The sequence below is a fragment of the Lacerta agilis genome, chromosome 2 (assembly GCF_009819535.1).
Source record: "Lacerta agilis isolate rLacAgi1 chromosome 2, rLacAgi1.pri, whole genome shotgun sequence".
Taxonomy (NCBI): Eukaryota; Metazoa; Chordata; class Lepidosauria; order Squamata; family Lacertidae; genus Lacerta; species Lacerta agilis.
In genome coordinates, this window is record NC_046313.1 from 96,096,447 (window position 1) to 96,118,281 (window position 21,835).

The window sequence follows — 21,835 nt, forward strand, 5'->3', positions numbered from 1 at the left end:
AGGATCCCCCGAGTTGTTGAAGATTTTCGGAACCACAAGAACATAATGTCAAAGTGGAGATGGAATGGGACCCTCTCAGATCAGTGGTAGGCAACCTAAGGCCCGTGGGCCGGATGCGGCCCAATCACCTTCTCAATCTGGCCTGCAGACGGTACGGGAATCAGTGTGTTTTTACATGAGTAGAATGTGTCCTTTTATTTAAAATGCATCTCTGGGTTATTTGTGGGGCATAGGAATTCATTCATTCCCCTCCCCCCCAAAAAATATAGTCCGGCCCACCACATGGTATGAGGGATAGTGGACCGGCCCATGGCTGAAAAAGTTTGCTGACCCCTGCTTTAGGTACTGGGTTGATCCCAAAAAGTTGGGAACATTTACAATATTTGACAAATACAGGCCCAGTTCAGATGATCTTTTGAGACTTTGTGTCCATGTGGTTTATGAAGCCAGAAACAAGTGTTGGGACCAAGTTTCCTGCCTCCTCTCCTCTTTATCGGTTCTTTGGAGCAAAGGTGCTGGCTGAAGTCACCTGTTAAATCTCTGCCAGGAAACCCTGGGTTAATGTCAGGTGACAAACCAGTACAGAGGCCAACAGGGGGCCAGTCCAGTGTCCCTCAGACCTTGTGGGGTGGGGGGCGGACTATATTTTGAAGAGAGAGAAAAAATGAACGAATTCCTATGACCCACAAGTAACCCAGAGATGCATTTTAAATAGAAGGACGCATTCTACTCATGTAAAAACACACTGATCCCCGGACCGTCCGCGGGCCGGATTGAGAAGGGGATTGGGCCAGATCCGGCCCCTGGGCCTTAGTTTGCCTACCCATGAACCAGTAAAATAAGCCAGGATCACAGCATAGTTTGTGAAGTCCTGAAAACTTGTCCCAACTGCCCCATGGTAAACTCCCTAACTGTTCTCATTTGTTCATGCACATCCCTAAACTGCTTTCTGAAGACTGTTTATATGCTTTAATTGTGGTGCAATATCAGATAATCGTTTTAATAGAATGCGAAAGTAATTGAGCTGACTGAATGCAGGCTTCTTGAAGTGTTGTTCTAATATTACAGTAAGCAAGTTTCTGATTAATTTAGCCTCAGGGTGTCAACTTTTATTAAGTAACCTAACAGGAAACCTTGCACAACAAAAGAAGTGCATAGCTGGGAAAGAGCCGAGAGAGACAGTGAGCAAGAGCTCTGATTTTTCAGAATAACTTTCTGACTGAGGTCTAATTTAGGATTCCTTTCAAGTGGTTAGCTTTTTAACAAAGTTACTTTTGCTTGGGAACACGTTCTTATTCAAAGTTTTATCATTCAAATGGTTTCAAATTTTTTGCAAAATGTCTCACTGAGCATTTTAAGTGCTTTCCTTATCTTCAATATCTGATGTTTTAATTTCTCTACTAAATTCCCTATTAATTTACGTGCATTGGTAAAGGAAAACTCGAAACTGGAATTTCTCTTTGACCAACCTACTCCATAAAAAGAAACTGATTGTGTGAAATCAGTTGCTCAGCTGGTTTTCATCTCAAAACCTTGCAGAGTAGGTAGAGTCGTGGCCTCTGACACTGTTCTTAATAGTGTAATTTGGGTTTTCCCTGTTCAGGAACTCAGCAGAGAAAAGGGTGGACTTATTGCTGATGTAAAGATTGCAGGGGGAAAGAGACTGAATTTGGTTTGCCTGTTTTTCTGTGTCTCCTCTTAAATAACATTGAACAGGAAAACCCTCCTGAGTTGGTAGTAAGTGTGGTTTGTAGTCATTGTGTACACCCCAGATGGTTCATAAAAACCCTTTGAAATGCCATCTGTCAGGCGTGTGTCCAGCCGGCAGCCTGTCATTTCGCTACAGAAAAGCGGAGGCAGGAATTCCCTTGCCCCTTGTTTTCTTTACTACCTTTCTGAATTGTAGTTGGGAACATTTGCTTAGATGCAGTGAAGCCGAGAGTAATCATTGCGCTACGCAACAATGCAGAATGTGGGTGTTTGCAGCCCCGTTGATCCCACAAAATGAGAGAGGCTTGCCAGTGAAACTATATCTTAGGCTACAGTGGAAATTGGTATGTTTTAAGTTACCAGCTTCTTGACATTACAAGGCTCTTCTAGGTGCGTCTATAGTAAAAAGCCAGATGAGATGCAATGGGTCATCTTAAGTATGAATGAATAAATCAACATCCTGGGAAACTCTTTGTTCTCTGAGCATCCTGGGTGAGCAATGGATTTAATTTGTGCCTGTAAGAACAAACTGCATCTGATTCAGATGTGCTTGTTTTATGCTCTGAGCACTCATTGCTGAAGTAGAACCTGGAAGCTTTTAAAGCCCTCTATTACTGTATCTCAGTAATAGAGCAAGTATACTCTGCCTTAGGGACCCTGGTGGCGCTGTGGGTTAAACCACAGAGTCTAGGGCTTGCTGATCAGAAGGCCGGCGGTTCGAATCCCTGCCACGGGGTGAGCTCCCGTTGCTTGGTCCCAGCTCCTGCCCACCTAGCAGTTCGAAAGCACGTCAAAGTGCAAGTAGATAAATAGGTACCGTTCTGGCGGGAAGGTTAACAGCGTTTCTGTGCTCTGCTCTGGTTCGCCAGAAGTGGCTTTGTCATGCTGGCCACATGACCCGGAAGGTGTCTGCGGACAAACGCCGGCTCCCTCAGAGTCGGACACGACTGGACCTGATGGTCAGGGGTCCCTTTACCTTTTATACTCTGCCTTGCTTTGTGAATTTCTCCTCCCCCTGAAGGATGTGTGGTGTGCATGTATTTAGGTTGTATGTAGAAAAAACTAATGTGTAGCTCTTCCACTGAAATTAATGGCAGATGGATGCACTTAGCTTTCCCTTAGTTATATTTAATGGGTTGGATCCAGAGAAACACTGGCTAAAGGGAGCAGGCATGGGAGGTGAATTTTGCACCCCTTCTTCCTCCCTAGAAAGACTCTCCCGAGGATGAGGGGTTCCTGCTGAAGGGGGTGGTCTGGGGTGCCAAGAGGGAAGGGGGAGGAATTATTTTTAAAAATAAGGAGGAACGAGGAAGCACTTTCAGTGAGAAGCAGCTCATCTTCCAGCCTCCCCTTCCATTTGTGTTCTTTTAGATCCAGCCCATTATATCTAAGCCCATCTGAATTCATAATTCTTACAGAGTGTTTTAGCAGGCCACCCTACGTTGATAGCAAAGGGCCTCTGCAACATTCAGATTTCAGCATCCCCAGAAGATTAAGAGCAATGGCATGAAACAAGTAGAACTATTCAAATGCCTTAGAAAATTAGTCTGCAGTTTTGACAGATGTGTTGATGTAATGTAAACAAAGGCGGAGAAGGATGATAAAACGTTAGTAATTGTCATAAAAAGACAGATGGAAAATGTGGGGGTGGATGCCAATAAATATTTCATGCAAGTTCTGGGTTGTTGAGGAAAGCTTTGTGAAATCGAATAAAGCAAGTTTTCACCCAAGTTCCCCGGTATAAGTTGACTTGGAGAGGATATGGGATTGGTGAGAATTTACATGGTGCTTCCCTGCAAAGGACAGAAATGGATTCAGTTAAAATGTATCTTTGCAGACACCTGGACCAGAGCCAGGGCCGGACCATGCATGAGGCAAGGTGAAGCAACTGCCTCAGGCGGCAGGATCCACAGGGACAGCAGGTCCAGCTTCCAAGGAATGCATCACCCACTGCTGCAAGCTTATGCTATTTTAAAAAAAATGCAAATCTTTTAAGGCACTGCTAGACACTGCACAGTGCTTGGTGTGGGATGGTTGTTGTTGCAGACACTCATGTATGGCGCCACTTTACCTTGTCTTTTCCCTTTGGTACGTGGCCTCGTTCCCCAGAAGATCGTGGTTCCATTTCCCTCAGTAGTATCTTGATATGATGATACTTGTTTTCTCCTGATGGTGGTAAGCAAGCCTGAAAAGTCATTTTTGTTACCTTTTTTGTTTCCCCTTAGGCACAACACGTCCTCCACGAGAAGGAGAAGTGCCTGGTGTGGACTATAACTTTCTGACTGTGCAGGAGTTTCTTGAGCTTGAAAAAAGCGGGACTCTTCTTGAAGTGGGAACCTATGAAGGTATGTCATAGTAATGTGGGCTCGACGAGATGCCCGTGATGAAGGACAGCTTCTAGAAATGCTTGAACTTCTTTGGGAAACTTGGGGCCACCACTTGCTTTTTATTATTATAATGGCACCACTTCAGTACCACTCCCTTTAAAAACTTTAAAACAGTGTTTTGAAAGGCAGGAGTTAACATGACAATGCTGAGGAATGTATTCTTCATCAAAGATAGATCCCAGGGCAATTTCTAAAGGTTACACAAAACAGAACCCAATTCACAACAATAAACAAATTAGGAAATTATTAAAAAGCAGCAATAAAAGAGGAACGTTTCTATGAATACAGCAGCAGTGCAACATGACAATAATATTAAACCTTACAACAACAACAACAACAACAACAACAACAACAACAACAACAACAACAACAACAACAACAACAACTTCCCCTCAGGGCTGCATGAGCAAACACTTCTTATTAGGCATAAGAAGCCCAAAAGTGTAGGGGGCATCCATACTTCTAAGGAGAGGGAGATCCACATTCAGAGGGCCACTACAGAGAAGACCCTGTCTTATGTCACTGCACAGCCATCATTGAGTGTAGTGCCCCGCCCGACCCCATTTCATGATCTCGATTGGCTAATTTGCAGGGTTGGGATGTGTTCCCTCAAATACTTAGACACCAAGTTATTCAAGTTAAGCATGCCACCATTAACACTTTGAATTGAGCCTTGTTATGTATAGGCAGGCAGCCCACAGAGATCCTGCAAATATGCCTGCATGGGTTCATTAGTAAGAGCTCTGGCAACTTTGACATTCAATCCCATCCAAATGCCTGCTGAAGTTAATGAAGACCTATTGCTTTCATTATTTACTTATTTTGGGTTGCCTGGGGGGACGCTGGGTCATGTGCGTAAGCACTAACCACTTTGGATGTATTGGTTTGTTAATGGTGCTGTAGGCAGTTTGACAACTGCTGCCTTTTAGACTGCAATCCTTTACACACTTACCTGGGAGAAAGTCCTGTAACATTTAGCGAAGCTTACTTCTGGGTTGAGTTGAATAGGATTGCTTTTTGCTAACCTGAATTAGCCAGTGTCAGAGCTTTTCTGACTATAAAGGAAATAGCTTTCCATCTTCTTAAACTTAGGGAGGCTTCCTAGCTGAGATTCGGAGAGGTAATGACATTGGTCTTTTTAATCTACAGAAAAATGCGAAAATTACAGTAACAAAATACTGAATTATTGGCTGAGAATTTAGAATATACAGGTTCTGTGCCCACCCAGCTATGAGAGTTTATAGTTGACAAGTTTCAATGATGGGAAACACTAGTGACCTGCTTGTCAAGTTTGTTGCGAGGATGAAGAATTGTAAAGCACTTATTAATATTAATATTAATATTAATAATAATTTATACCCCACCCATCTGGCTGGGTTTCCCCAGCCACTCTGTGTGGCTCCAGCAAAATATTAAAATACAATCATTTATCAAATATTAAAAACTTCCCTAAACATAGCTATTGATACAATTGTTACAACTTTAATGGCTTACTCAGCCTCTTGGCTTTTGACTACAAGTTATGTAGGACTTGAAGTTGGACATCTTTATTATTTTCAGGATTTTGTAATGGTGATTAATAATATTAATAAACAGTAAGCATTTGTGTGTTTGTGTGTGTGTGTGATGCTCACAGGTCCTTATAATATCAGTGGAAATAGTTGGTCCTGGCGAGTATTAACCACTTTCAATTTTAACTTGAGGATGGCCATTTGTCCAGTTTAATTTTAATTTTAATTTATTTGAATTAATTTTGGGATGCATTTTAATCATTTGTTTGTTTTTATGTATGTTGTGCTTTATAGGATGTTAGCCGCTCCGAGCCCAGCACCGGCAGGAGAGGGCGGGATACAAATAAATTATTATTATTATTATTATTATTATTATTATTAGAATTGTGGTTCAACAATAGTCAGAAGGTACCATGTTGGCTGCTGATGTTCTAGAGGCAGGACAAGAAATGCATTTATAGATTTTTGTCAAGTCACTCATGGCTTCTTTGTATCACAGCAAAATACCACCCCGTCCAAGTTTATTTCATTTAAGAGTTTTTTTAAGATGCTATGATTCATCCTCTGGGCATGAAGCATAGATTTGAAGCATAGAAGCACAGATTAAAATACAATTTTAATTTTAATTTAGACTGCAGCCTCATTTTTAAGTAGCCCACCAATCACACCAAAAGAATGAAACATCAGGGTTAAACTGAAACCAACCCAAAGGCCAGGTGGAACACCTCCATCTTGCAGGCCCTGCGGAAAGATGCCAAATCCCACAGGGCCGGCCATGGTCTCTTGTGACAGACTGTTCCACCAAGTCGGGGCCAGTACTGAGAAGGCCCTGGCCCTAGTTGAAGCCAACCTAGCATCCTTGTGGCTCGGGACCTCCAAAAAGTTATTATTTGAGGACCTTAAGGTCCTACCCGGGACATATCAGGAGAGGCGGTCCCTTAGGTACATCGGTGTTGTGTAAATTCTACTTTTAAAAGGTGTTGGTGATTATTATTTCTTTGGTCTTTATTACTTTTCAACTTATTTCCAACACGATGCAATTTATCCTTGACAAAGTTTGGCAGTGGCTTTTTAATTTCAGAAAGTTGAAGTTATGATGAATGCATTGTTGAGATTTCATTTTGTCCACTGAAGGCCACTCATTCCACCGGCTGTGAGAAAGGAGCTATTATGATTCTGAGTTGTTAGAAAGCTGAATGTTGCTCACTGCAGCACTGTTATTTGGGCTGTAATTTAATGGTCTGTGGATTCCTGAGATAATATTTGGGGAACTAAGGTAACGTTGCCTTATCCAAAGGCACCTAAAGGGTAACAATAAATGTGGATCTGTGTAAAAGGCGTCAAAGGGTAAATTGTGAAATCTAATCTAACTTTTGATAAATTACAGTCCTGTAATACAGCAACCAATCAAACAGATGGTAAACAATTTTCCACTCCATGAAAACCTTACAAATTATCTTTGGCTGGAACCAATTGTTACCAAAGACATGAGTGGAGTTTTTCCCACCCCTGCCATTGTCTTTGTAATGTAGAGAAAATGTTGATGTGATTATGCCACATCACTTACTATGATTTTATATATGTTGGACCCAGAGTGGCTGGGGCCACCCTGTTAGATGGGCAGGTTACAAATAATATTATTTTGGGGTCCCTCCTATGATATCTGTGTTAATGGCTCTACACACCTGCTCACCAAATGTTTCTGAATTGCTGTCCAGGCATTGAAGAAGGGAGGGGCACATGTCCGGTGTCCATTTGGTCCAGTGTAGCACAGGGGAACCTGTTGGCTTCCAGAAGTTTCCGGACTCCAGCTTCCATCATTCTTGCCCATTGGGTGATATTGGTTGGGGCTGGAGGGAACTTGCAAATCTCAGCAACTCACAGGTTCCTGATGCTGGACACAGTATTAAATCCCTGGTTTAGTGTTACATGTGAACCACCCCATGTGTGTCCTATGCTATGATCGCCTCTGTTGTCGCTTGAATCTAGTTGAACTTTGGCTAGATGCATATGGCTAGAAACTGCTGTGCAAATGGTCAGGTGTAAGGTGTTGTGTGGCTGGGTTTGTTTGTTTGTTTTGTTCTTGGTTGAAGAAGCTCAGTCAAGCAAGCTTGTCCCTGACATACTTTGGAAACAGTTGTAATACTGTATGAATCATGGGTGCAGACTTCCCAGTAGAGTCACTACAATGTGCAGCTGGAAGAGAAGAGGTGTGCAAAGGCTGGAGAAAGAAAGTATCAGTTGAGGGAGTTCTATTTGCCATGAAACAAATAACCCTATGTGGCCTGGAACTTGAGTGTACGGAGTGCCACTCATTCATTGCTGTGGGCAGCCTACAGTGAGAGACTAGGATGAGGCCAGCAGATTCAGGGGACCCTCTTATTCGATAGAGATTTTTGGAGTGACTTGTGGGTTTCTCTGGGCTCTGGCCGAGAACCAGGGTGTGTGGGCTGAGTCCTGAGGGAGAGCCACAAGCATGAGAGGAGGTGCGTGGGAAGGCACATTAGAAGTGGAAGATGGGTGGCGATTGATACCCAATTCTCTTACTGATACCTGTATATATTTGTTAGCGTTGCATAGATTTGCATTGAGGCTTCATATTTGTCTTTTTAGACTCATCCAACACAACGTAGATCTGTTTTATATGTCAGGTGATACAGGTACATAAATAACCAAAAATAAAATAAAACGAAAAATAAAATCAAAGGCATTTTAAATTTATCACTAAATTGTGGCAGATTGATTTCCGATAGATGTGGGATGGGCTCCAACTATTAGGTGCTTCTGTCAAGAATTAAAAAACTTAACTTGTTACTTGAACTTTTTCTGACCATGTCAGTTCTTGGCATTTCTGGCTACTACAATTCATACTGTTTTATTCTATACAGTGGTGCCCCGCTAGACGAAAAACTCGCTAGACGAAAGGCATTCGCTAGCGGAAGGCTGTCTCGCAAGACAAATTTTTCAATGGGCTTGCCTCACAAGACGGAAAAATTTCTGATTCCCCCCCCCCCCCCCGGTCAAACTGCTCTTCCCCCGTTGGTGCTTCGCAAGACGAAATTTTCGCTATATGACAGCACTCGCAAAACAAATTAATTTTGTCTTGCGAGGCACCACTGTATTGTATTTTCATGTTGAGAGCTACGGATGAAGGGCAGTGGTCCATACATGTATTATTATTATTATTATTATTATTATTATTGACAATAATAATATTTCTGCTTTATTAATAACGTTTTTGTGTTTTGTTTTCTTATATGCTCCTTGTATTATTTCTGTAAACTGCCTTAGTATTTCTGTGAAATAAAAGGTGGCATCCAAACAATTTAATAAATTTGTTTAAATAAATAAAACCACTTTTGCATCCACAGTGAAATGCAAATACATGTGCAAACCAAGACGATGATTAGATATTGATTGGGCATTTTTATTGGGTTCCCCCCTCCAAGTACAGTGGTACCTCTGGTTACGAACTTAATTCGTTCCGGAGGCCCGTTCTTAACCTGAAACCGTTCTTAACCTGAGGCGCGTTTTCGCTAATGGGGCCTCCAGCTGCTGCCGCACGATTTCTGTTCTCATCCTGAGGTAAAGTTCTTAACCCGAGGTACTAGTTCCAGGTTGGCGGAGTCTGTAACCCGAGGTGTTTGTAACCCGAGGTACCGCTGTATTGCCGTGTTTCCTCGAATGCCTTTTCTCTCCTCCTCCCCCTTCCTTCCCCTTGCTCTTTTCTTAGCTTTGAATGAGTAGGTCTCCAGACGGCAGGTTGATTTGTTCTACATGCGCTTTGCTTTGACTGTTCTCCTTATTTGCAGTGGGTGTGTTGTGCTAAATCATAGGGTGGTACTTGTGCTTCTTAAGTGGTTGACTGAGGCAATTTACATTATTAGGAGGTGAAAAGAACAAATGGGATACAATGCAGGAGGCTTTGAAATCAGGATAGCATTCCCATCAACATTCATCACATACAACAGGCCTCTGGATCAGCTCAGCATTTTAGCTGCCGGATAGTCAAAGTTAGCAAAGTAGGAATGTTTCATTTATGAATGATAAAATTGCCCCCTATCCATTTTTTACTTGTCCTTGCATCCAGGGGCCATTTACCTTTACCTTTTTATATTTCCATGCCATTTTAATTTTACGTACTTATTGCTTTTTTTTTTCTCCCCATAAGCTCCCGTTTTATCCCTCCCGTAAAAATGAATACCTTAAAATGGATGGTAATTTTCCTACTCCTGGGGAAAGGAGATAGCCTCTAACAGAGGATGAGGCATGATAACTATTCCACCAGTTAGATGATTATCAAGAAAAAAGAAACAGAATAGACTGCCTCAGAGAAGGTTATCAAAGGTTTGCTATGTATTTCCGCTTGCAGTCGGTGACATATACTCACGGCAGTGAAACATTTGGCATCTGTTTTGACACTTGTGTCTCCACCTTGTTAGAAAACCAAACTTAACCTTTAATTACTGCTGCTGACTGAAGCCAGGTTAACTTTGTTCCCCCTTTTGAAAGGGGAGCACGCCACTTATGCACTCACTGGTTGGAGCCTTGTCTAATTTTCCGTGGTGTTGAATTAAGATGTGAAAGGTGATTCTGACATTCCTAAAAAGTATGTGGGGTTACAGGTTTGCAGAACTTAAGTGGTGACCAAAATGGAACCCAGTACCGTGTGTCACAAAAGCAGCAGCAGCAGCATGTTTCACTGCAAATCTAGCAGTAGGAATTTGTGGAGTAAGCTAGGAATCTTGTGTTGGGAGTATTCTAGGTTTCATTTGTTCAACCCAGCCCAGGAATGGGAACCGGGACGTCGACTTCCCAGCCTCTCGTTACGCTGCATGCATACCAGTTTGAAAACTTGTTTTGAAATTTGTACAGTGAGTGAAGTGGAGGGTACAGTGGAGAGGAAATCTCCTGTGGAAAACTCGCTGCTTTGGATACCAACCCGTTAGTTGGCTACAGCTTCAGAGTCCTGTTGAAACATATGGGAGCTGAGCTAGAGCAGCACTAGAGGGATTATGCCAGTTTAGGAGAAGCCTGCTTGGAGATTTATTTTTGTTTTTGTCCAACAGCCTTGTCAGCCTCAGTCTCCTCTATAAAACAGAGCAAAGGAAAGATCAATGAAGTGTTGGTTCTTCCCTCTCTCCCTCCTTCCTTCCTTCTCCCCCCCCCCCCCGGTTTTTCTGGCTTTATATAGAGCACAGAAATACCTTCTCTAATAAAAAGTGGGTCTGCCGTACCTTCCTTATTCCCATTAAGGCTTTTAGTAGAATAAGTTGTTTCCTTCGTATCAATAATGCATGTATGTGCATTTGAGATTCAAAATGAAGGATGAGTTAAAGGTGCTGCTCCTCCTGTGGAGATGAAAGCTTTATGATTCGTTACAGAGATTTGAATGGGGTGCATTGAGATTTGGAATCGTCCTTTAAAAGCAAGTTGGGGGCTGTTGCCCCACAACCACCTCCACCCCACGGAAACTCGGAAATAAACTTCCTGCCATTGTCCGAGCCTGGAATTCTGAATTTCTCTAAGATGTTAGAGCCAGTGTGGTGTGGAACTGAGAAGGAGGAGGAGGAGGAGGAGGAGAAGAAGAAGAAGAAGAAGAAGAGGAGGAGGAGGAGGAGGAGGAGGAGGAAGAGGAGGAGTTTGGATTTGATATCCCGCTTTATCACTACCCTAAGGAGTCTCAAAGCGGCTAACATTCTCCTTTCCCTTCCTCCCCCACAACAAACACTCTGTGAAGTGAGTGGGGCTGAGAGACTTCAGAGAAGTGTGACTAGCCCAAGGTCACCCAGCAGCTGCATGTGGAGGAGCGGAGACGCGAAACCCGGTTCACCAGATTACGAGTCTACTGCTCTTAACCACTACACCACACTGGCTCTTTCTGAGTAGAGTGTTGGCCTGGGACCTGGGTTCAAATCTCTGCTAGGCCACAACTCTCAAACACTATATCTTACTTAGCCTGGCCGAGCTCACATGGTGGTTGTGAGGGTAAACAGGGGGGGTCCTTTATGTCCTAAGCTCATTATAGAAAGGAAAGAAGAAGAATGTAATAAGAACAATGTGTTTGCTGTTGTTAGAAACACACACCTTATAATACTGCCTAAAATTTTCAGAACACTGTGAATATATTAAACTTTAAAGCATAAGACAGTCCCTGTTTGCAGGCTCACAGACTAGTGGACACAATACACAAGGAAAAGGGAATGGGAAGAGAGGAGGAAAGAAGGCACCAGATACAATCTATCTTTGTGCTTCTGCTTTTTCAACATATGTGGCAAAACTATCCCAGACTGGACTCCTTTTATATGTGAAAATTATCCAGAGCTGATAGCTTGATTTTGACTTAGTTACACAACTAAGAGGTTAATTCAGACCTGAAGCAGACCAACATCATGCAACATTGTGCAGTAGATCTTGTTCACCTAAAACGCTGGCAGCAGTGAAATCAGGCAATATTACAAATCCTCGTGTATATCAGGAGATCCCCTTACTCTGTGATATTCTCAATGTCTTGGATCTGCTAAAGGGTTTTATTGAGACAATTTTAGTTCTTCCAAACAACGAACCTCTGCTTGTACAGTAGATATTTCTAATAACTTTTAAACCTGACTCTTTAACTCCTCTGTGCTGTTTGTATTAACCTTTGGTCCAGGGTTCAGTGAAGGTGTGTACATGGAAATGAGGCCTGTACCCATTCCCCTCACATCTTCAACTGGACTTACATTTTGTACGTACATGGATAGGAATCCTGCAAAAGATGGAACCCCCACTCCATCTCTCACCTCTAACCCCATGCTGTCTCACATGAGTTTCATTTCTTTCCTTTTGGGGTGGGGGGAACTGCAGCACAGTATCACATCTTCACCAATGTTAACACTTGTTAGCTTTAAACTAGAGAGTGTGTGGTAAAAGTGTGTGAGCAAACACTGGTTTGCTTGCATGCCATATATATAAACCACACCTCTCTTCCTCCCCACCAAAGAATCCTGGGAACTGCAGTTTGTTAAAGGTGCTGGGAATTATAGCTCTGTGAGGGTTAAACTACATTTCCCAGAATTCTTTGCTGGGGGAGGAACATACTTTAAAGGCACAGTGTGAACACAGCCTGGGACTGTGACGAGGGTCAGAAAGTAAAACAAAACTGGGATTTTACATATGGATATGGGCAGAGTTCCACCCGACGTGGGGGGGGGGGGCGGACGGCGGACACCTCATTGTGCGCACATGATGTCACACATGTGACACACACGTGTTACATGACATGTCTCTGGAGGAGACTGCAAAGCCTTGTCTCTCCGCCCATCCCTGTTCCCTGAAGGATCTAAGGCAGGCATCCCCAACCTGCGGCCCTCCTGATGTTTTGGCCTACAACTCCCATGATCCCTAGCTAACAGGACCAGTGGTCAGGGTGATGGGAATTGCTGTCCAAAACATCTGGCGGGCCGAAGGTTGGGGATGCCTGATCTAAGGCCACATCCACATCCTGCATTGAAAGCACTCTTACTTCACTTTAATAGTCATGGCTTCCCCCAAAGAATCCTGTCGTTTGTTAAGACCCCCCTACCCCCCCCCCCCAGAGTTACAGTTCCCAGAGTGGTTTGACCATCTTCCCAGAGTGGTTCAATGCCTCTTCCCAGGGACCTGTGGAAATTGTAGATCCAATGGTGGCCTAAGTTTAAGGATTGGCACCTTGTATGCTTCACTTTGGAGAGCCTCCCCTGCTCTGATGTAGGTTTTGTTTGCATTGTCAAGTAATTGCTTGTGTGTCTGTGTGTGTAGAGCATGTATGTCCAATGGGTGTGCCTCCAAAAATGTGTGTATCGGATGCCTTTTGTCCCCATTCTCCCTGACCCAGACAAGCCAAAAGCCTGCCTTGGCAAAGCAGATGCCACGTGTTGCTGTTCCCCTTTTCTTTTGGCAAAGCCCCCCCCTTTTTTTGGAAAGCACTTTCTTTTAAAACATAATTTTAAAAATGTTTAACTGCTACCCATTGAGGATACGTATTAAAACAGGTCATGCCAGTCTTCCATTGCTTTTCTGGGTGATGTTAAGAACTGAGTTTTTTTTTATTTTATTTCATGCAGGGCTCACTCTCAATCTGGCACAGCATTCTCTCTCTCTCTCTCTCTCTCTCTCTCTGTGTGTGTGTGTGTGTGTGTTTCAAAGCTACTAATTGAAATTCAAATGTAATGAGATGAAGGCTCCCCCCCCCCACTGCCGCCCCCAATTCACCACAGTCGTCTTTTGTTTTAGTCCTTGTACGCCTTGGTGCACCTCAAAAAGGCAGGCTTTGGTTCTTTGGTTTTAAAATTCAAACATGAATAAGTTTCACGAAGGTAAAACAGCCGACATCTTTTGAATGCTTTTTCTTTTAGTTGGAGGGCAGGGAGGGGGGTGGGGGGGTGGGGGGGACGACAACATTTGTTCCTGTTAGCTAAGAACGAGAAATGGCTTTGATTATGGCGGGTGGAGCTGAGGAGGGGAGTAGTGGTGGTGGTGGTAGGAGAGAAAAGAGAGAAGAAATACTTAGTGACACGAAATCTGCAAAAGCAAACAAACATGCAAATGTGTTTCTATTGCCTAGGTAACTACTATGGAACACCCAAGCCTCCCAGCCAACCCCTCAGTGGGAAAGTGAATAATACTGATGCTTTGCAAAACCTCCAGTCTGGCTCCAAGCAGTCGACCCCCAAGAGAACCAAGTCTTACAATGATATGCAAAATGCTGGCATAGTGCATACGGAGAATGAAGAGGAAGATGATGTCCCTGAAATGAACAGTAGCTTTACAGGTAAGTTATTTGCTTGCCTTTGTTATAAGAAGGAGGCGACCAATGGGCGGGGGTGGGGGAAGGAATTGGGATGTGTAAATTGGTGGCTCTTCTCAAGAAAATTCCTGCGCATACATATTCACAAAATCTTTAGTATACCTGAGGGATGCACAGCTCACCGTTTGCGGCATTCCCCCCTTGCCCCCCAACGAAAGCCTGTAGTTATTACTGTTAGGAATTTTCTTATGTTAACAATATAAATGAGTGTGATCTTAGCAGAACCCATTTCTTTGACTTCGCAGTTAAGGCTTTGAATCGCAGCATTTGGCAGAACTTCACGCAGCTGCCTGTGCAATCTTTTGGCTTTTTAGCTATCAGATTGGCTAAAAATAGCAGTCGGAAGTTGGCACCTAGCTGAAACGGCTGTGTTTTTCTCATCCCCGCTGGTATATTCCTTTATCAGTTGAGGAACCTGTTGCAAGAATCAGCTGACTTCAGATCCGTTACTTTCAGAGTTAGGTATTAAAAATATCCTGCCATTGATTAAATAAAGGGCGAAATATTTAGCGTCTTATGATCCTAAGCACAACTTTGGAAATGAGTGCCACAGAAAACAGTGGGATTTTTTGAATGAACATGGTTTGAACCAGAATGTATGCTTAATTGATTGAGGTCACATTAAATAGGACTTGAATTTTCATTTGGCATTTTATGCGGCTCTTATGCGTAAGAGCCATTTCACACCTAGGGAGGTGGTGGACTCTCCTTCCTTGAAGGGTTTTAAGCAGAAGTTGGGTAGCTGTCTGTCGTGTATGGTTTAGTTGAGATTCCTGCATTGCAGGGGGTTGGACTAGATGACCCTCAGGGTCCCTTCCAGCACTACAATCCTATGATTCTGTTATTCTAGCGCAGTAGCAGCAAGACTGGAGGAAGGGTGCAGTGGCCCTGATCTTCATTTTGGGAACTTGCACATTTGCTTGTTTGCAAGAAGCAGCTTTGCCATAGGCTGCATTCGGATGTAATAGTAAACCACTGTTGAGTATTATGATAATGAGCCTAGTCCCTTCTTCGGTTGATGTGCCCCCCCCCCACATCTTTTCTCTAGCACAACCATAAGGAGGAGGAAGTTGCTGCTTCTGATTTAAATTAACCTTGCTATGTAATCTGAACCTTAAACTGTGGTTAGTTAACTCTGGATAGTTAAAGCTAAACTATGGTTTAGCATTACACCTGAACCAACCCATACTCGGCAATTGTGTGTTAAGAATCTTCTGCTGTTTGGAAAGAGCTATTTTGTTGCCTATTTATGAATTTGCAAACTAAACAACTCTGTATGTAGTTTACAAAACCTCATTAACAATAACGCACATCATTTCAACATATTCTATCACATGAAATCTTAAATAATATATACAATGCCAAAAAATATAATGACATGCACAACTCAGTATCTCAAAGCCAAGCAGTCCAAATATTCCTTAAATAAGTCCATGAGGCTTTTCATTGATTTTTCATTGATGGAAGCACCCACGTAATGCTGTGCCAGATTGAGAATGAGCCCTGCATGACATAAAAAAAAACTATTGCATGAAATCTTAAGCAGTGCATTTTTCTGGGGGGGACGCAGGTGTACGCATACCCCTAAACATTTTGTGAATCTAAGTTTGGCCTCATTGAGGGGCAGTATTTCAATATGAGTAGGAAAAGAGCACCCCTAAACATTTTTTTAAAGAAAAAAAAGCACAGAAATTGAAATCCGGGTATTTCGTATTTCTCTCATGGACTTATTTCAGAAATATTTGGACTGCTTTGCATTGAGATACTGAGTTTGTGCATGTCACTCTTATTTGGGCATTGTATATACTCTTTAATATTTCATGTAACAAAAGGTGTTAAAATGATGTGCATTATTGTTAATGAGTTTTTGTAAACTACATAGAGAGTGGTTTAGTTAGTTTGTGATTTATCCCTCTGTATTGCCTGGGCATGTTTATGAAATTAAGAATTTGTAAAAACAATAACTCCTCTGAGTCTGCTGAGTTGAAAACTCTGGGTTTTTATTGGCATAAACAAACTCCTTTGTTTTGAACGTCTAACTTGCCCTCATTCGTTTGTCATGACCATACCACCAGTGGTGTTGCTTCCATCCCTTATAAAACTACTTACAGTATTAATGTATTATATTGACTTTCAGTTGGAGCTTGTGGGTGGAATCGAACATCATGCCATATCGAGTGTTCCATCTGTGCAAGCGTAACTGCTTGCTGGACAGAACAATCCTCCCCCCTCTTCCCTTGCGCGATGTTCTGAGGGTTCTCTTGAGAAGAGAGGGGAAGCACCATTACACGAGTAGAAGACCTTGCAGGTGGCTTCTGAGATTTGTTAGATGAATCCCTTCCTGTATTTGCAAATTCCATAGGCATTTTATACTGACTTTCAGAGGGAGCTTGTTTTCCTAAAAGCCATACGGAATTTGGAAGATCAGCTCACCTAATAATTTTGCAGTTACAAAGTCAAGTTCTTTCATTCCCCCAAATACAGCAAGCCCAGGCGTTTTAAGTGCCAGCTGTGTTGAAATGCTGCCCTGTATCAAGAGCTTCCTGCTTGTAGGAAGGATGCCAAAGAGAAACTGGTATAGTTTTAACATTCCTGACGTACTGCTTCATAGGGGGGAAGCTCTTGCCTGCATTCAGAAGTGGCACAATCCTAGAATGAAGTTGTGGATGTGGTGTGCCTTGCAGGAATGAGCCAGGTTTGGTCCACTGAAATGGCCATTGGTTTTGCATGGAGCAGTTTCGCATAAGATTTTCACAAAACGCTAAACTCAGGTGGTGCGGCATAGCGGAAAGCTAGGATTCTGAAAACGAGTCTCTTACTCCCAGACTGTGGCTAATGTTACATTTGGTCAGTGTGCATCTTTCTGCTTACGTCTTAAGATGCATGTCAGCATAGCTGTAGAACGATTAAATGTGTATGTCATCTGTGGGTTGGTCAAGTAGCCCTGGGTGCTAGTCAGTCAGATAGGCTACTTGGTATTAAAACCTGATATTTCCAATGTGACGTGCTTCCATTTCTAACCCCCCCCCCCCCTTTTTGCAATATTCCTGTATGGTTTGTAACAACCCAGTAAGAAATATGGATTAAAATAAATAAAACAGACAAGGGTGAAAACAACAGGACAAGACAGGTATATAGTTACAAACTTTACAGTAATTATATGCCTCCATTTCTGAATGATCTAATAGTTTTTGTTACTCACTGGTTACTTAAGAAACAGCCCCAGCTTGGTAGATCCGGCTTGCATGTTGTTGTTTTTCCCCCCGAAGTGTCTCAAACAATTATGGAAGCAAGCAGGGTGAAAATAGTAATGTACCATTGACTAATAATCACTATGTCTAATTCTCTCTGTGTGTGTGTGTGTGTCCTTCTGCAGCAGACTCTGGTGAACAAGACGAGCACAATACACACAGCACAAGAGACTCGGCTCCCCCATCTGTGAATAATAGCAGCATCACCACTGTTCCCACCACGGAACCTTCTCAGAAGCTCCCTCAATACCTACCTCCTTGTGCAGAGGAAAACTTGGGTCCTCTGCCTGAAAACTGGGAGATGGCCTATACAGAAAATGGAGAAGTCTACTTTATAGAGTAAAGAGATCATTTTCTTGTGTGTTCTTTGAACTTGCAGATAAACGAGAGAGGGCTTGAACTGTTGCACCATTTCTGAGGCCAAACTAGACACAGTGCGGGCAGCCTTTGGGGCTTTCTTCTACTGGTTGGTGGTGGTGCTGGAAGTGGCATGGAGTTAGGCAAAGGACAGCCAAGGGCTGCCTTTCTCCTGGGGACTGCAGGTTTCCCTTACTTGCGACTTAGAAGGGCATTGCACTGAATGCCATGCTACTAAACCCCACGCATTGAACTTCAGTTTAACCGTAACTCATTCACGCTTATTCTGAAAACAAATGCATAATTGTTGAGAAATTTATTTAGGAAACACTATTGTCTGCAGCAATCAAACTGTTTTGCCAAACAAACCAGATGCTAAGTGAGCCCCTGTTAAATTCTCTGGCAGGTCAAAGCATCAACAGTTTGGCAGTAGAGGGTAATGCACTGCACTTCTCAAAAGTTAGTCATCATTTCCCTCAATAGTAGACAAATCATAGTGTGACAAGCTAGAAAGTTGGCTTCTCATTCATCACAAGGCCCAGAACCTTGTGAAGTTCTGCCGCCGTTTGTCTTAGAAGCATCTTGTTTTCTCACTTCTGAAGGCTATCCAAATACTGTATAAAAATCCCTTTATCCCCTTGGGACATAAAATGTTTTGCACCTTGGCAGACCCCTTTTACTCCATTATTGTTAATTTGACTTGCCTGCTGGACTTCTATGCCCCTGCTTACCAGTTAGAGATTAATTGCCCTGGAGTGCACAAAAGAATTAGATTGGTTTTTGCCTTCTGTATTGCGAGGGTGGGTAAAGTAGTGTGTGAAACAGCAACCTTCCACTCCAGCTTTCATATTGCCCATAATCTATAGCAGGGATTGTGAAGCCCATCCTTTGACAACAGGTCTGCAGTTTAGTAGTGAAGTCTTCAAAGATACATGCCCCACATAATTTCAGAGGAGGGTTAGGTCGTGTTGCAAACCCCCTTTGAGACTTGTGGAAGGAACTGTGCCATGCTGTTTAAAGTGATACTGAGCCACGCATCTCTCCTGAGGGGGAGGTGGCAGGCGGACTGCCTGCAAGCTCCTCGCTGCTTTTTTGAGCAGTGCGGGGCTTGCGCCTGCCCACCACCTCAGCCGCCCTGCAATAACGTAGCACTGCCTTATCAGTGTAAAAGGCATTCCTTTAACCCAACCTGCGTCTTAGAGCTCGGATTAATCATGAGATTCTTAATCTCAGGGTTGTGGGTTCGAGCCCCACATTAGGCAAAAGATTCCTGCATTGCAGGGGGCTGAACTGGTCCCTTCCAACTCTACAATTCTAACTCATCCCTCAACAATTTTCAAGAGGTCTGTAGGGGGAAAGATTTGCCCCAGATCATTCAGGAACACAGTCCATGAGGGTAGGTCCATCCAAATGGGCCCACCACCATTGCATCTTCACATATAACCGTTTCCTTTTTCTCCATGTATTTTCAGAGACTAGACTGGAATCCATGCCTCAGAAAGTTTAATTTTTATGCTCCATTCTAAATGAACATGGATTTAGCTCAAATGAGTCAAAGTGGTGGCCACAGGCTATTTTTCTGTCACTGATACTTTATTTTTAACAAAGGTCTCTCTCTCTCTCTCTCTCTCTCTCTCTCTCTCTCTCTCTCTCTGATTTGCAGCCACAACACTAAAACAACGTCTTGGCTAGACCCACGGTGCCTGAACAAACAGCAAAAGCCTCTAGAAGAATGTGAAGATGACGGTAAGGGAGTAAATGCAGAAATGAAATCTGGAAAACATTTTACCTAACGTAAGGTTGCAAAAGAATGAGTGGAATCGGGTTCTTCTCTCAAAATCACACAAAATCACACACAGTGGGGCCCATATTTGTATCACAGTGCAGGTTGGGGTGCTAAACTATGTCCTTGGTGCAGATTTCCCTCACTGGGTATGTGCTACGTGTACCAGAAGCATTTTGTAAATGGCAACACACAGGACAGAATCTTCCTAAATTCTACGTGGCATAATTTTGTATATCCCCCTCAGCTATAGAATTCTGTCCTCTATAGAGACTTAGTTACAATGGCATTAGCAGACAAAGCATCCTCAGCAATTGTCCAATTCAGCGAGTTCAGCTTGCTGTTTTTTCCTTGGAGGTTTTTAAGGAGAGGTTGGATGGCCATCTGTCATGGATGATTTAGCGGAGATTCCTGCATTGCAGGAGGTTGGACTAGATGACCCTTGAGTCCCTTCCAACTCTTAAGATTCTATGATTCTATGATTTTCCCACTATAATCACCTTGCAGCTTTTCTGAGCTGGTTATTATTACTTTTTTAAAAGAAGAAGCAGCAGCTAAAATCATAGCTACAATTCTCCTGCTTTGAAAATTACTCCTTGGTGAAGCCACTGAAGAAGAAGAAAAAGGAAAAGACAATTTAATTCCATCTTTATAGAATCCTACAATTAGTCTTGATTCACTGTATAATGCAGTGTATGGGATCTTGCATCTTCATCATTTCATTTTGATCCAGTGGTCATTATTGCTTATCTTAGTGAAAATAAAAGGTGTATATATACGTCACTCCATTTTTGCAGTGTTGTTTCCCAGCAGTTATTGAAATAATAAATCATATTTGATACTTTGCACCCCTTGAGATGCTCAGGATGCCAGCCAGTTTCCAACTCAAGTGACCCGGCTACTTTAATTTAACTTGGGAGAAGAAATTGAAGTATGTAACAGCAATTTAAAAAAACAACAACAGGTAAAAAGCTGAGAGGAGAGAAAATGAAAACGAAAGGGGCAGCAATACATGCCTGATTCTTAAGTTCATTTTGAAACAAAATAGTTAAACGCCCTCAACTTAACTTGTAGCTCAAATTGCTATGCGTTAGGACCAAACTAGAGGTGGTGGTAGCAGGCACAGTTATTCATACACTTCCTCATCCATATAGTTCATGTATTAAGGCAGAGCTAGGGCAAAATTAACAGGGATGCAGGTGGCGCTGTGGGTTAAACCACAGAGCCCTAGGGCTTGCTGATCAGAAGGTCGGTGGTTCGAATCCCCGCGATGGGGTGAGCTCCCGTTGCTCGGTCCCTGCTCCTGCCAACCTAGCAGTTCAAAAGCACATCAAAGTGCAAGTAGATAAATAGGTACCGCTCCGGTGGGAAAGTAAACAGCGTTTCCGTGTGCTGCTCTGGTTTTCCAGAAGCTGCTTAGTCATGCTGGCCACATGACCTGGAAGCTGTAAGCTGGCTCCCTTGGCCAGTAATGCGAGATGACCTCTGCAACCCCAGAGTCGGACACGACTGGACCTAATGGTCAGGGGTCCCTTTACCTTTTCCTTTAGGGCAAAAGTGACCTGGGAGAGGTAAGGTGAGGAAGGCTCAACCGCATGCCCCACTGGAGCTTAAAATTAGACCCTTAATGTCAGGGCCGGCCCAAGACATTTTGACACCTGAGGTTGACCCAAAAATGGTGTCCCTGGGGAAGAAGGCATCAGGGAAGATCTACATGAGGAACAAGTGGAAGGTGGGGAGAAAGATCAACATTGACCGCTGCTTTTTTCTTCTTTTTAAACTGTCCTGTGGAGCAAATGTCCTGTGGAGCAAATGAAGGGAAATCCTTTTTTAAAAAAATTATTATTATTATTTCCAACTTTGAGTATGGTAATGTGACCTCAGTGAAATAACATTGGTAACTTTGCATGGTTTATGTATATGAGTATATAAAGATGTGATTATGCTTTATATTGAATCAGGCCCAGTAGTTCAGCCTTTGCAAATCTGGTGCCCTGCTGATGTCTTGG

The 21,835-nt window shown here is 42.9% G+C and overlaps 1 protein-coding gene across 29 annotated transcripts in view; it reads left to right on the plus strand.

Moving 5' to 3' along the window:
* Positions 1-21,835, plus strand: part of MAGI1 (membrane associated guanylate kinase, WW and PDZ domain containing 1) — a 464,153-nt gene that overhangs the window by 341,127 nt on the left and 101,191 nt on the right. For 26 of the 29 annotated variants that reach the window (XM_033141285.1, XM_033141282.1, XM_033141284.1 and 23 more), the window contains 4 exons: positions 3,936-4,055; positions 14,193-14,399; positions 17,812-18,025; positions 19,707-19,789. In XM_033141285.1, the coding sequence (XP_032997176.1) occupies positions 3,936-4,055; positions 14,193-14,399; positions 17,812-18,025; positions 19,707-19,789 (624 nt within the window). The remainder of the gene's footprint in view (positions 1-3,935; positions 4,056-14,192; positions 14,400-17,811; positions 18,026-19,706; positions 19,790-21,835) is intronic. The other 3 variants (XM_033141266.1, XM_033141276.1, XM_033141289.1) reach the window with 1 other exon arrangement.